Here is a 14947-nt window from a genome sequence, read left to right as displayed (position 1 = left end):
TTATTGTTTCTTCAGTAAGTGTGACAAGGGTTTGAAGCCCATAGTGGTCCACACGCCCTCACCTTTTGGAGAAAGCATGGATTGATGTTGGCATGCCATTGCTCGAGCTTGAGGTAGTGAGTGGCAACAAATCACTTGATGGCAACTTGTTCTTAATTGTGCATGCCCACTTTATCGGTTGAGCTCACAAATCACAATAATGTAGGGGAAAAAAATGAAAGGTAACTTTTGCCATCTGATGGTCCCTGGCAATCCAGGAACAACAGTGGCAGTGAGTGGACGAGGTTTTCAGATTTAAAACTGACATTGGTGAGGAAAGAAGGAGCCAAAAAGAAACAAAGTCCAAATACAAAATGGCAAAACAGAACTCTTGCTTAAGTGGCTGGAAGAGTCAAAATATATATATATATAGTTTGTCATGATAGAAAATGAAAGATGAGTTACAAAATGTTAGTCTTGTATTTAGAACAAGTTCAAATATTGCAAAACCCTTCTTTTTTCCTGTCAATGGGGAAAACAACACATATCGTCACAGGTGCAATCGAGCGGTTAAACAGAGCTCTTCACTACTATCTTTCACAAATACATGGCAATTCGCAAGTATAGTACAGAACTAGGGATACAAGACCCTCCCCTCCTTTTAAAATCAAGGGCATGTTCAGGGAAACCAAATTCGTTGCCTAATATCAGAAATAAACGGAAAGCTTCTCACCTATTGAGTTTTGCACTACGTTACACTGCTCCAACAACTTGCTTAATTTGTCAGCTTCTTTGGTTACTTTCCTGGAAAACACAACCTCAGTACTACCAGTAGTGTTTAATTGATTACTTACAGGATCAATGTTCTCTGTCCCAAACAAATTGCCATTTTGTGCTGAAATTCTTTGGCTATCCACCAAGTCACTCGTGTTAGTGTCCTTACAAACATCACCATTTGAAATTGTCCTTGGTAGAGGCTGAAAAGTTTCTGCGTGTCCTTGATACCTTCCTGACATAAAGAGGCTGCAGCCAGCATCAATTACTTCATCAAGGGTAGGTTCAATTAGATAAGGTGAAGATCCCCCTCCTTCAAGCTGCAGCTCATAGGGAATTCTTGAAGCTGTATCAACATCATGACACCTTAAAATGAAGGCTGACGAGAAAGCTCCCCTGGATAAACTCGTTAATCGCCAATTAAAAATCCGTCTAAAAATCATAATCCACTTGGGAACTATATAGTAGCTTGAGTCATGGAGCTCAAGTCGAGCACTTCTTTGTAGCATTACATATGCCTCTTTTGCAGCTAAAAGAACACCCATCATCCCACTTAATTCAGTCAGGTATGTCACAAAGCAATTCTCAAGTTGAGATCTCAGGTCTTCAATCTCATTGAACGTATTTGCACCTTTATTCGACCAGGGTATGGTATCGGGAAAATTAGGAAGTTTACAGTCCCTTGTTGCACTTAAAAAGGGTTCAATTCTTTCTGCCAAGCTCCAACCTATGCTTGGCAAGTACCAGTTCATCAACATTAGCTCATCGCAGCAATTCTCCAGCAAGGCAATCTCAGGACAAGGCCAATTGGTAGGATTTGATTTGGCAGCAGCAGCAATTTCTCCCAGAGACCAATCCAAGGCTTCATTGAAGGCTGAGATACAATGGTTTGGACTTACCTCATTATCCCTCATGTTTTCAAGGACATCCAACAAAGGATTTAAATGGGTTAGAACCAAATCCCGTGTTTTTACACAGTGAACATCAGGTTGTCGTGGTGATTCATTTGCCAACCACCGTAGTCCTTCCCTTAATCGCATGTCACTGAAAAATCCATCCCACATTTCCACTTGTTTGTCTTCAATAAGGAAAACAATTGAAAAACTACTAATCTGTGATTTGTCAATGTCCAGAAGGCCCAGTTCATTGACTATAATAGAAGAAAGATCCAAATCCTCTTCATAATTTGAACCACTTAAGACAAGAAGGGGCAATTTGGAACCGGAAGGGATGTATGCTAGAAGTTTACGAAGTTGGATTTTTTGAATATTCCATGGGATGCTTTCAGATACAAGGAAGATAACCGCACTTGCTCCATCTACTTTCTCATTCAAATTGTCAAATTTAAAATCCTTAACAACTGACAAGCAGCAGTTTACGTGATTACCAGATTGACTTGGAAGCCATTTTCTCCATATTGCCAGGCCAGGAGATGAAATAAGCAGATCACCATCATCATTATCTTTTACAGAAGGCATGAGCTTTGAAAACACCCATGAGTCAGCTGCCCCTTGCATAACCTGGCTTCTCTGCCCAAGTCTGTCTCCTTGGTTGTTGATCTGAGAACATAAAATAATTTTCCAGCAGAGACATTTGGCATCTGGGTTTCTTCTGATAAGAACATCTGCGATCTCATCTGAAACATTCAGCCTTGACCATGATTGTTCATGTTTTTCGTACCTCTCCTTCATGACATGATTGATGTCAAATACGGTAGCAGTGATAGATTGCTATATTGGAAGAAAAGGAGAGTCAAAAAAATAGAAATCACCCAAAAGAGATTGCTTGAAGGTAAAATAAACCATTAAACAGGATAATAGAAGGAAAGTTTTCTAACTATATTGTTGAATAAATCGCCATAAAGAAATTCAATTTGAGATGCATAAAAGGAAGTGGTATATAAAAATGAAATATATGAAATGAAAAACTCACATCTCTGGCCTGTCGAATTGGTGGTCCCAATGACAATGAACTTAGTGCAGCATTTGCTGCCATTTGCCTTTGCTCACGCAACTCCCTTCGCTTTAAAGATCGCCGCCTCCATAACCTGGTTGGAGACAAATGCAACAACAGTAAGAATGTGGTAGACAAACCCCCAAAGTTACAGCTATACAGCTGAACATGTGACCGACCTTATAATCAACTTGAGTTTTGCCTGAGCAATTTCTTCATCTTCATTACTTTCCATAACCTCATCATTTTCACTTGCTTGATTTATATCAAAAGGTTCTTCATCTCTTGATTCATTAATAGCCACAATCTGGGAAGTTGAGTTCTCCCAGTTATAACCATATTTATCACTCGGGGATCTCTCTAGCAAACCTGTTCTTGACATAATTGGTAACGACATTTCTTCCATGCTAGAAGGCATCTTTCTCTTAGGAGGGACTCTGAAAAGAGTATCGTGGTTTGGCTTCTCCACAACTCCAAGCTTAGCTGGCAGAGCTTCAGGGGAGCTATGAGCCCAGGATTCACCCCATGGAAAGATATAGGCACTGGCTACCTGATGATCATCTTGACTCGTTTGGTTAACTATAGGCTCTTCGATCATTGGCTCAACCTGTGCTACAATACTTGGGGATGCAACAACTTCAAAGTCAGGAATTTCTTCATCAATTTCACTGGCAAAACTCTTTGCATCCACAAAAGCAGAAGGAACAGCCTTTGTTTCATGCTTGTAGATCATAAGAGGCTGTATCTCTTTAGCTGCTTCAGCAGGCAATGGTACCCTCTGAGAAGGTGGTGAAACATCATCAACAATCCTTTTTGATTTTTTCATATGAACAAGGTTTGAGCACTTGATAGGGTAATCCTTGTCAGCATTGAGAAACAGGCCATCCTTCACCATATATGGTTCTTCAAATTCCCTTATGGCAAAGCCATGATACTCCAGTAGTTTTTCTACTTCCTGATTCCAATCATCCAAGTACAAATGTAAGACAGATAGGATCTTCATGTGCAAAGAATAAACAAAAGAAAGTAACTCTCATCAAGTGAAGGAAAAAAGATACCTCCGTTGCAAGCCACTTGGCAATAAGGCCAACAGGGAGACCTTGGTTATTTTGTAGACCAGAATGCAAAGAAGCAAGTGCCTGGGTTCGTAACTGACCAAAAAAACATAACACATGAGACAACATTATGAAAAAACACATCCGTGTTACGTGCAAGTATGCTCATGCAAATGAATCTGAAATTCAAGCAGTATAAGAGGTGAATGCTTTTATTAACACCCAAACGACACTTAAATGACCGACCTATGCAAGTGTTATCCTCTTGAGAGTCATCTCATGAAGGTTATAGGTAATCAATCGATTATAGCAGTTAGACTTAGATAAAGTGTGTTTTTTTGCGTTCAAAAAGCGCTTTTGAAAAAAATTTAATTTTTGTTTTGCTTCAAATTATTATTATTTTATTATTATTATTATTATTTATGATTTTGGATCATTTTGATGTGCTAATATCAAAAATGAATTTTAAAAAATGGCAAAAAATTATTTTGATGTATTTTCAAGCAAAAAACACTTTGAACAGCAATTACCACCACAATCCCAAACACTATCGTAAACTACTATCTCAACATATTTTCTTCCTAGGAAATCTGGGTTTTTTTTTCTCCCTTTTGCAGGAAGAAAACAAATAATGAGAACAAATAAAGAGTACAGACAAGTGACATTTGGCAATAAGGAAAATGAGCACATTGAACATAAGTCTCATGAATTAGCAACAATTTATTTGAAAAGAAATGGTTTTAAAATATATACACATGTTTAAGTACATTGACAAAGCCAGCACTTACATCCAAATATACGAGTAGTTAACTCTACAGAACAGAACAGGAAAGATTGATGTGTGTGTTATGTTAAAAACTGAATACCTTGTGGCTTATAAACAGATTTGCATTATGCAGTCAAGAAAGCCAATGTAAATCTCTACTCTTATGCGAAAACAAAAGGAAAAAGAAAAAAGCAACAATGACTTGTACCTTTGCAAAGTGAGCATGCATTAAGCATGCTTGAAGGTAACTTGCTTTCCTTGCAAGCCGAAAAAAGGCAATAAAGTTACCTGTTCTACAAGCCCTGGAGAAGCAAACTGATCCACTTATCAGAAGTATAATTCTTTAACCTAAAAACTAAATCAAGGGGAACTAACTACCTTGCTACATTACGAGCAAAAAGCACTTCTGGGGTTTGCCTTATCTCTGGTGTCATCTTCGCAAGATCCAGTGAGAGTTCTGCAGGTTCAACCTAGCAGAAATTGCTTATTTTCACAGAGAAGTCTATATAAATCTGTAAAACCAAGTCACCACAGCAGATGACTTACTTTATATCCAGGATGCTTATCTAGTTTGAGAAGTGCATAATAACCACGAAATTCTTTCTCTGTTGGCACATTAATCCCTTTCTTCCGGTGGTCATCATACATTTGAAACAGGTCAACTGAAGTTTTGTTCATCTGTTCAATGTTAAGGTGCGCATCAAATCCCTCAATTGACCCCTCTCCTGTTTTGTATTTGCATAACTCATGCATGGCAATTATATGAAGCCTTATCTGACATCCACAGCAATAGCAATACATTTAGTCTTGGGAAAAATAAGATCACCGCTGGCATTATCATCCAGCTGATGCACATTGCCCAATACACAAAACAGACTACATATTGAAGCGGAGACACGGATGAATTAATATGGCAAAGATTAAAGGGTGGAATTGAGGAAACGGTAGATGCATGCCATTCAACTTTAAGGTGGTGCTGACAGCCAGAAAATGATATACCAAACCATCTTCTGAAAAAATAATGCATTGCTTCTGTGCATGTGTGTGTTTGCAAGACAGAGAATGTGTTTGTGTCTATATCCTTGCACTTGAAATAATACAGATTGAAAAGAGAATGCAAAGAGACAAGCTCATCATTGCTGCAAGAGAGATCTGAGGGATAGAGTCACTAGACCATGATCACGTAAAGGATCATTCCCCATAAGAATGATACTCTTACATCAAATGTAGGATCACTGTGGAGAAACTAATATTAATTCAAAGAAAAAGCCATTTGCCGGATGCAACTCACATCATAATTCCATGCTAAAAAAATATAAATATAACAAGTGCTGATTTCCATCCTCCAGTATGGAACTGGGAAAATTCACCAAATCAAGTTACAAGAATTAAGCATCATCCACGGTTGACGCTTTAAGTTTTTCAGAAGATGAAGTGCTAAATAATTTCAATACTGAGCAAAAAACAGAACAATGACAAACCATTTGCTCCAGCATAGTTATAGACTCTTGGCTAAAAATGTGCTGCATCCTGAGGTCCATTCGGATTGCTCGCATCCTATCCCATAAGAAGTTATACATGCCAAGAAAGTTATCATTGTAAGGCTGATCGAGCAAATTGATCAAATAATCAATAGTCTTCTGCAGGATTGGCAAGGGACGTATGAAGTTTGCTCCCCTCTCTGCCATCCTATTATACTGTGGAACACAATTATCATAATTAATCTATAAATAATGAGCCAACAAAAAGTAGTTTCTGAAATGCTGCAAATAGACAAATTAAAAGTTGAGATAGAACATACTTTCTTAACAGCAAGAAATTTGTTGGTTTGATTTCTCTCTCCATCCAAGCGCTCATAATGGTCAAGATCCCCTTTCCTTTCTCTTTCTGCCCTTTCTGACTCTGGAAAATCAAGATTTTATGCCACATCAAAACTACAGAAATTTCGGATGCTCTCATAAAACAGAAGCCAGATACCTTGTTCCAGATGACAGGAGATTAAATGAGAGAAAAAATTTAGTATGAGATATATACAACTTTTTTTAATTGTCAGAATTGAAGTTTCTCCTTACCAGGAAATGATGAAGAAACCTAAACAGTGTGAAGACTGAATTACGGCAAAGAAATATAATCTCATGACATAAGAGGTTGCATCTGAATGTCATAATATTAACAAGATTACTCCTAAGTAGAGCAGTTAAGAGGGATACCAGGACACATATCCGGACATAACCCGACTATAATGGTGGGTGTTTCGGACCCATCAAACTCTGGTGAAATATTGCTGTTGCTTAAATCCCCTGCTGATTCAATAGAGTGATCACAATAAAAATTTTGCCTTCCAACAACAGCCTGCTCACGTCCACTTGCAGAAATCTTCTGGTCAGCAGCATCTCGGCTATTTTCAAAATCATCACTTAATTCTGCCTTGAATCGAGCTAACCGCTTTGCCTTTGCTTGTATCTCTCTGAAAAGTGCATGTGAAAAGAATTGTTCAGCTAGATTGATGATGGATGAAATAGTTTTAACCATTAATGGAAATCAATGCACTGAGTTTTACCTTTCCGCATCATCTTGGGTGGAATATGAGTTTTCCATAGAGACTTTATCACTTAAAGAGAAAGGTGGTGATCTTGTTCTTTTTGACATAGCAAAGCTGGTGGTCTTGGTGGGAGCGGCATCAACAGTAGCATTTACAGACGGAAAATTCCTTTGAGGAATTTGAGAATTTGAGGTGCTGAAAATAGCATTTGACCTACTACCTAACCTAGGAGGAGACACAGAAGTCCTGGCAAAGGAGGCGCACAATCAGCTTATAGAGGTGTGGAAAGGGGAAAGATATGACTAACAGCCAGTAAGAAGAGAAAGCTTGATGCATCCATGTGTGAAAATCAGTTTCCTATTTAATCACTACACAGATCATTAGATTCCCATTTGCAACATCTATAAACTTGTTGAATATCTAAAGTTTGTCTAGCAAAGTGTCTACTTTAAGTACAAAAGAATAGCAAGATTATATCATTATCTTCCCCAATACTCTCTTGAATTCCTAAAGTTATTAAAAGTTGTCGTCTCTCATATGAAAATGCTGGCAGAAAACAGTGGTCAAGAAAAAAACATGATATTGCTTTGTCATTCTAAAGTTTCTTACATTTAAATTCGAAATAGTATTCAAAAGCACACTTGAGGTTCACAAATAGAAGAATCAACAGAAAGATCTCAAAAATCCAACTCCAAGCAGCTCTCTCAATACTGCTACCAGATATATGGTCCTAGGAAAACTGATGACATTTGTGAATCACCTTTTATATTCCTTTTGAACAGGAAGATTGTTATTATGTGGAACTTCAGTAGCTGGTGAAACAGGCGGTGACCTAGTTCTCTTTGAGGCATGGATAGAATCGTGAGAGCCTGCATAAGATAGGACTGATGGGTCTTGGTGCGCCAGCAAGTCAGGGTAATTTCCTGGCAACTTGGGCTGATCATCCCATGCAGATGGAGGCAAAGTAGGCCTGTACAACAATTAACAGAATCACTTTCAAAGAGATAACTGTAGGAAAGTCAGCAATACAGTACATAAAAATCTATTGTCATGTGTCCTGCACCAACCAAGAAGGCACAACCATGCATGTCAATGAAGCAACTGGCTGTAACAATATCAAGATATGATCTTTATAATAGTTCACCATTAATGAGCATCCATAAAAGACATAAAGGATGCATCCAAACCTAAAAACAAAAACATAGTTTTGATAAACAAGCACCATCTAAGCATGAGTTACGAGATGAGTGATTAAATTCGTTTCTGACATCGCCTGGTATTTTTTTCATGATTTTCTTGATAATGCACTCGTGATCATCCATGCTACCAACACAATCACCTACATACACGTGCACAAAACAAAAGAATTCAAACTTACTGTTGGCCTTCGCCAAAAGGACGACTAGCATGCTTAGCTGTTTTATTGCTTTCAAAAGTCAAAGGAGGTGATCTTGTTCTTGGTGGTACTGAGTGATTCCCACTGCCAGCATGAAAATCTGAAGGGCTACCAGATCAAGCAACGAAGAAAAGTCAGAAGTCTCCCAATAAGCTTGCAACATACTTCTTAAAAAAGACATGAATCTGTCCAAAACCATTAAACAAAATATTGAAATATAACTAATGATAACTGAGGAAGATTGCAAAAACAAAACAACAGCTCTAGGATTTTATAGAGAGTGAGAAAAAGGAGACATGAGTAAAAAGGTACAATCTTTCCCGAAAAAACAGAGAATGAAATGTGATTTCAATTAAAAGACAAAATTAAAAAGAGACGACATAAGCATCCTTTTATACTACAGCCATTTGTAGCAAGATAATGTCTCCCACTCTCCCTTTCTAAAATGGAGAAGTCAAGGTTCCATCCCATGTCATGAGTCTGAAAGTTGGAAATTCAGTTGAGCACTACCCCATGCTCTAACCCACCTTTTCCATTTGACCAATGCAAAAGTAACTGGAGTGAAAATCTGTAGAACCAAGGAGATGCCTCCAAGCTCCCAGATTAGAGACAATTCTGAATGTGGAACTTCCAAATAAGCACAATGGGTGTAAACTTCAGCAAAGCACTATGACAACTATTACCAGTTCTAGGAATAGTCATGCAATGAAACGGAAAACCAAAGTGACATAATGGGAAATTGTCAAATAAAACCTGGTGCAAATTCCAAAGTAGTAATCCGTTAATTGGATTTGCATAGAGAATGCTTATGTAAAAATAAAAGAAAAACAAGAATACCTTACCTTGGAATGAAATTTTGAGTGGGATTTCTCGCAATGCCTTCATCAATAGAATGTGGAGGAGGTGATCTGGCCCTCTTCAGGTCCTGAAATCTAGCACCTTTAGCAGTTACAATAGTTCCAGAATTACGTGAAGCAACAAATGATGCGACTGCAGAAGCATCATTAAACAAGGATCCCTGCTCATTGACCCATCTAGAAGGAGGAAACTGATTGAACGAGGGCTCACTGGATGGGTAAGAAGGGGTTGTAGTCGGACGGGATGGAGGCGACCGTGATCTTTCAACAGCTTCCGGCCTCCTATTACCAAAACAAAATCCACTAATAAGAAAAAAAAATGCAACGCTTTCTTTCTTTTTTTCCCTCTAGACATATATTGGGAAAATGAGGAAAAAGAGTAGAGTTTTTATAACCTGGGGATCCCGGTTGATTGGTAAGGAGTGGTAGCAAGAAAAGGGTCTTGATAAGTTATCGGCGGCGACCGCACAGCTTCCGAACCCCTATGATTAAAATAACAATAATTTCATAACTGTCTCTAACCACCAAAGGATCACGTAAGGCACAGAACCTTAAGCTGAGCAGAGATTTTACGAAGTTGAGTGAAATTGAAATTGATCAGCATTAATGAGTTGAAATAAATAATAATAGAAAAGGCACGATAGTACCTGGGGGGGAAATGGGGAAAAGGCGGCTGAGGAGGACCAAAAGGAGATTCGGATAATGAAGATGGGGTTGGTCCTGCTTTCTTTCCAAACCCTGAAGACATTATCTTTTCTTCCTTCTTTCAACTAACCAAGAGCATCTGTCTGTCTATCTGTTTTATTTTATGACGGTGATCACAGCAACTCCGCTCGGTTTGGAAACTGATACTCCGCCGTGGACTGGCCGTATTTTATTTGAATTCAGTGGAGGAGGTACTCAGTGCTCGGCTTCTCGGATTTTAAATTGGGGTTAAAATGGCGTCATTCTTAATGTTAGTTTCTTCAGAAAAAACTTGCTTTCTGGGCCGGGTAGTGGGTTTGAGATCTCTTTCATGGGCCGGACCCAAACCCATGAATGCCAAGACGGAATGGCTCAATAAAACAGAGTGGCTACAACGTATGAAAAAGGTCCCCGTGTCCTGAACTACAGGGACAGTACCCTTCACAGATATCTTAACTGATCCTTGTATTTCTGGGTTTCCATCCAAAGATTAATACCAAACAAATTCAGAAAATTTCCTGAAGCGGGGTTGGTGATTCTGAGTGCTGGATTTGTGGTATTAAGTTTGAAGAAGAGTGTGAAGGTAAGGAACACTCACTGGTGAGAAAATAACTGATTCATGAAGAGTGAGTGAATGGACGGAAGATAACAGCAGTAATGCTCTAGTGAATGCTGTGACGATGATGTTGAAGAAGAGGTAGGGGCTAGACATTAGCGATATACAGTTCTGGAACGCCACTTTACAAATCCATTGCCAAATTCAACTCTGGCTGTGGTTGGCCTGGTTTCCATGAAGGTTTCCCTGCAGCCATAAATCCACTACCAAATTTTATGTTGTTGAAAAATGCCTTACTTTTGGGCAATTCTTGTATACGTTCGATTTATTGAAAAAGGAACGGTGACTTTCAGCCCGGCCCTGATGGGAGGAGGACTGGGATCACATGCTCAGCTTGTGGGGGGGATCTGGGTCACGTTTTCAAGGGCGAGGGTTGCGAGACTCCAGCTGACGAACGCCATTGTGTCAACAGCATCTCAATCAAGTTTGTTCCTGCTGATTAATCTCCTCTGTGCAGTCAATAAGGATTGTGGGGAGGTAAGGGGTTGAAGCCTCCGACAGAAGAATACAGCTGTGACGAGCATTCTATCAAAATTATTCTAGCTGATATGTCATGTGTCTCCTCGATGGAGCGAATAAGGCTTTCATGTACGCCAATAAAACTCCTCTGCCTGCAAAACTAGTCAATAGGAGCCGCTGCCTTGTATAAGCACGATAATGGCGAGCTTTGAGTGATGTTGTGCTGACCAATTGTCATACGAATGCTGGTAAAATCGATGCATTTGCCTTGCTATTGTTAGTATTCGTCCTCACGTTTTTTTCTATTCAAGAGTAAATTTCTCGTGAAGGAGTCCTAAAAATATATAGTCTAGACGGATAATCAATTAATTTTAACAATGATGATTTATATTTAATACTTGGTATACCAATATAGTTTGTAGCTAGTACTTATAAAAAGTTTTTTTTTATGGAGACTATCCGATGCTTAAATAATTATTTTTTTAAAAAGAGAAAATAAAAAAATATTTTAGAGAGAAATGCTCTAAAAATATGAATACAATAAAAAATAAGGATTGTGAACTTTTCTTCTAAAGGTCCTATGGTGTATTTATAGCTCACGAGTCTTGTTCTTTTATGAAGATGAGGGTTTGGAGTGTAATCATACCTTGATAGCATTTAATAGATGATAAATATCCTTTACATCTATATTAATGTGTTGTTGGAAATATAGTAGATCTTTGGAGGACTTTTATACACCAAAAGTGTAGAGAGATTAGGGTCTAAGACGTCATATATAGCTAAGTTTATGGAGGTTGAGTTCTTCCTCGAGGTTAGACTCAAGAGAGGTTGGTCGTTCCCTTGAACGTGCCAAGGAATGATGGTTATTCACTTGAGCATGCAAATGGGAAGATAGTCGTTACCTTAAACTTGGTTAACTGTCAAGTTCAAATGCCTTGGGTATGACATGTTTGCTAGACCCACGTTGTCTTAGACTTGGCTGACTGCCAAGTCCAAGTACCTTGGGCCTAGCATGTTTGTCAGACCCACATTACCTCATTCTCTTAGGCGTGCCATGGAAGGATGGTTATTCCCTTAAGCGTGCTAAGGGATGATGGTCGTTACCTTAGACTTTGCTAACTATCAAGTGCCTGAGGTCTGACATTTTCTAAACTCACATTGTCTTGGACTTGGCTGACTACCAAGTCCAAATACCTTGGGTCTGACATGTTTGTTAGACCCACATTATCTCATTTCCTTGGACGCGCCAAGAGAGGATGGTCATTCTCTTGGGTGTGCCAAGAGTGGTTGTTACCTTAGACTTGACTAACTACCAAATTCAAATGTCTTGGGCTTGACATGTTTACTAGACCTATGTTATCTTGAACTTTGTCAACCACCTAGTCCAAGTATCTTGAGTCTAACATGTTTAACAGACCCATATTACCTCATTCTCTTGAGCTTGCCAAAGAAAGATGGTCATTCTTAAGGCATGCCCAAGCGAGGATAGTCATTCCCTTAGACGTGCCAGGGACTTGGTATACTGTCAAGCCTAACGTGCCCGAGACTTGGCACACTGCTAAACCCAATAGCATCTAGACCTAGCTGGCATCAAATCTAACGTGTCGAGGCTTGGCACACTGACTCAGCATGTCAAGGCTAAGCACACTATCAGGCGCAATAGCATCTGGGTCTAGCTAGCGCCAGATCCAGCGTGCCCGGAGCCTGGCACACTGCCCAGCCCCCACTCGGGACATGTTCATTCCTTTAAACATGCCAAATGAAGGAGGGTTATAAAGATTTTTTAGGCCCGTTAAAAATAGATTTATCAACTTGTATTGTTGATTTCTTGTCCAAGTCCATCCTTCTACTGTATCGTAGAAGAATCCAATTAGTATGCAAACAACAGTATTGGATGCAATGTGACAATCTTTTCACCGACCAGTGATACAAGAGAAATTTTAAATTTAATTCTCAAGTTTTCAATAGAGATGAAAGAGCAGGCATTGCTTCGATTACCAAGGAGCATCTGCATCTCTAGTCTCGAAGCAACAAGGCCTTGCACGAGTGAATTTAGCTGTTAATTGATGTATAAAAGGGAAACAGAGAGTTCTGAATTACATAGTTGGATACAGCCATTCAAATGTTCTTCTCTCTTTTGCATCATTAGAAATTTCAACCACCTTCGGCAATGCTTTTGATTCAATAAGAGCCAACAGCTCACCAATCCCTAAGATCACTATCAAGGAAGCATGCTGGTAATTGCAGTTTCTATGCTATAACTATCACAACAAATCAAGTCCTAGAAACCCAACTTCACGAGGTCATTGCCAACATGCTAATTAGCAGAACTGGCTTCTACCTTATCTATTTCTCCTCTTCTTTTGCAAGCCCACAGGCTGATAAGCATTACATGATATATGTGATTCCCAGTGCCTATATATTTCCGCTGCACAAAGCTATTTCTCATCTCTTATTACCCTGTTTATTGGACACGATAACGTGTTTCATGAATTGTGATACAACTTTGAACAAAGAAAAGCAAACGCCCTAGTTCTTTTGAATAGCTCAAATGTTTACGGCAATCTATTGCATTACAAAAATTGCCAACCGGAGAATCTGAAATCAAGAATGCTGAAGTCAAGAGTTCATGTGAGCTGTCATTTAGTCATTGTATGGGAGCTTCTGAGTTACAGAAATCTCACTTCCCCTTGTCATTCTTCATCCTCTCATTACAAACCTTCAAAGCATGAACTTCTGTGAAGCATTTTAACAAGCACGTCATATGTACGCACTTCTTCAAAAGCAATGATGCAGAATCAAGCAAAAAACATAAAATTATAGCATACCCTTTTGGCAAGACTTCCAGTTTCTGTTGGAATTAACAAGGCATTCCTGAGAATTATAAGAAAAAAATGGGTTTATGCAAATCAGTGACTAATGGAAACTCCCTCGCTGGGTTTAGGGTTTTAGAACTTTATATATATATAGTGGGATATAATACCTGTAGGGAGAGGTAGAGAGAGGAGCATTGTTTGAGTTGCTTAACGTTGTCATCGTCCTCATCTGCATCGATCTGGTGAAGCGGTTGTTGTGGAGACGGGTGTGTTTGGTTTGGAGGCTCAGCCATTGTGGGGTTAAAGTCGGTAAAGCCTGACCTATCGGAAAATATATTTGGAAACTTACATGGTATTGAAAAACTTATTTTTCACATTTACTTGACAAGTTTCAATCAAATAAAAGTGTGATAGCGAGATACCGACACATTTAAAAACGAAAATGCATGTTACTCCGTGTTTTTAAAAATTTAAAAATTAATTTTATTAAAAATTAAAATTTTTTATATATTTTTTAAATTATTTTAATATGTTGATTTTAAAAATAATTTTGTAAAAATAAAAAAATATTATTTTGATGTATTTCAGAATGAAAAACACTTTCAAAAGCAACCACAACTACACTTTCAAATAAACAAATTAAAAATAATTTAAAACTACTTGTATATATATAAAAATAATAGCAATCCATATACCTTTTTATTTTATTTTATTTTATTTTATTTTTTAAATAACCAATGGCTAAAGTACTATTACTTCAACATTTCAAGTATTCATTAAATGGTGTTTTCTCACATCATTATATTAAAATTAACTATAGTGAAATAGTTGAGTTGTAATATATAATATGTTGGTTAATGTATTTGTTTTCCTCTCAGTTTTTTATTTTTTAAAAAAGCAATTTTATCTATTGTTGTCCATTATTTATTTTGTTATCTCGGTCCAATGTACTTGTCATGGTTTTATTCTTTTCTAAAAAAATATTTCATACAAAAAAATTATTTTTTTTATTTTTTTATTATATAATTAAATGAATAATAATAATTTTTA

At 38.0% G+C, this 14947-nt stretch overlaps 1 protein-coding gene across 1 annotated transcript; it reads right to left on the bottom strand.

Annotated features, from left to right (window-relative positions):
- Window positions 1-478: 478 nt before the first annotated feature.
- On the bottom strand, window positions 479-10279 carry LOC7497995 (SAC3 family protein B). Its single transcript, XM_024611124.2, has 16 exons — window positions 9970-10279; window positions 9718-9804; window positions 9308-9604; window positions 8448-8573; window positions 7830-8039; window positions 7088-7315; window positions 6738-6994; window positions 6329-6429; window positions 6009-6224; window positions 5074-5301; window positions 4906-4997; window positions 4736-4829; window positions 3765-3857; window positions 2886-3661; window positions 2686-2800; window positions 479-2483 (listed from the first exon to the last, which is right to left on the bottom strand). Exons 1-16 carry the CDS (start codon window positions 10068-10070, stop codon window positions 687-689), a joined length of 4818 nt encoding a protein of 1605 aa, XP_024466892.2. The 5' UTR covers window positions 10071-10279; the 3' UTR covers window positions 479-686.
- Window positions 10280-14947: the final 4668 nt, after the last annotated feature.

Source organism: Populus trichocarpa, chromosome 10, assembly GCF_000002775.5.
Source record: "Populus trichocarpa isolate Nisqually-1 chromosome 10, P.trichocarpa_v4.1, whole genome shotgun sequence".
Classification (NCBI taxonomy): Eukaryota; Viridiplantae; Streptophyta; class Magnoliopsida; order Malpighiales; family Salicaceae; genus Populus; species Populus trichocarpa.
Note: the sequence above shows the minus strand (reverse complement) of the source record. Positions and strands in the feature narration are given on the sequence as shown.

Bases quoted from the DNA above. Each gene is read 5' to 3' on its own strand.
- LOC7497995 (XM_024611124.2), bottom strand. From the start codon at position 10,070: ATGTCTTCAGGGTTTGGAAAGAAAGCAGGACCAACCCCATCTTCATTA. The intron at 7,316-7,829 runs GTGATTCACAAA...CTCCTTTGCCAG, and splicing joins GTTCAAAAGGAATATAAAAG to GACTTCTGTGTCTCCTCCTA. The intron at 3,662-3,764 runs GTATCTTTTTTC...GATTGGAATCAG, and splicing joins CCAAGTGGCTTGCAACGGAG to GAAGTAGAAAAACTACTGGA.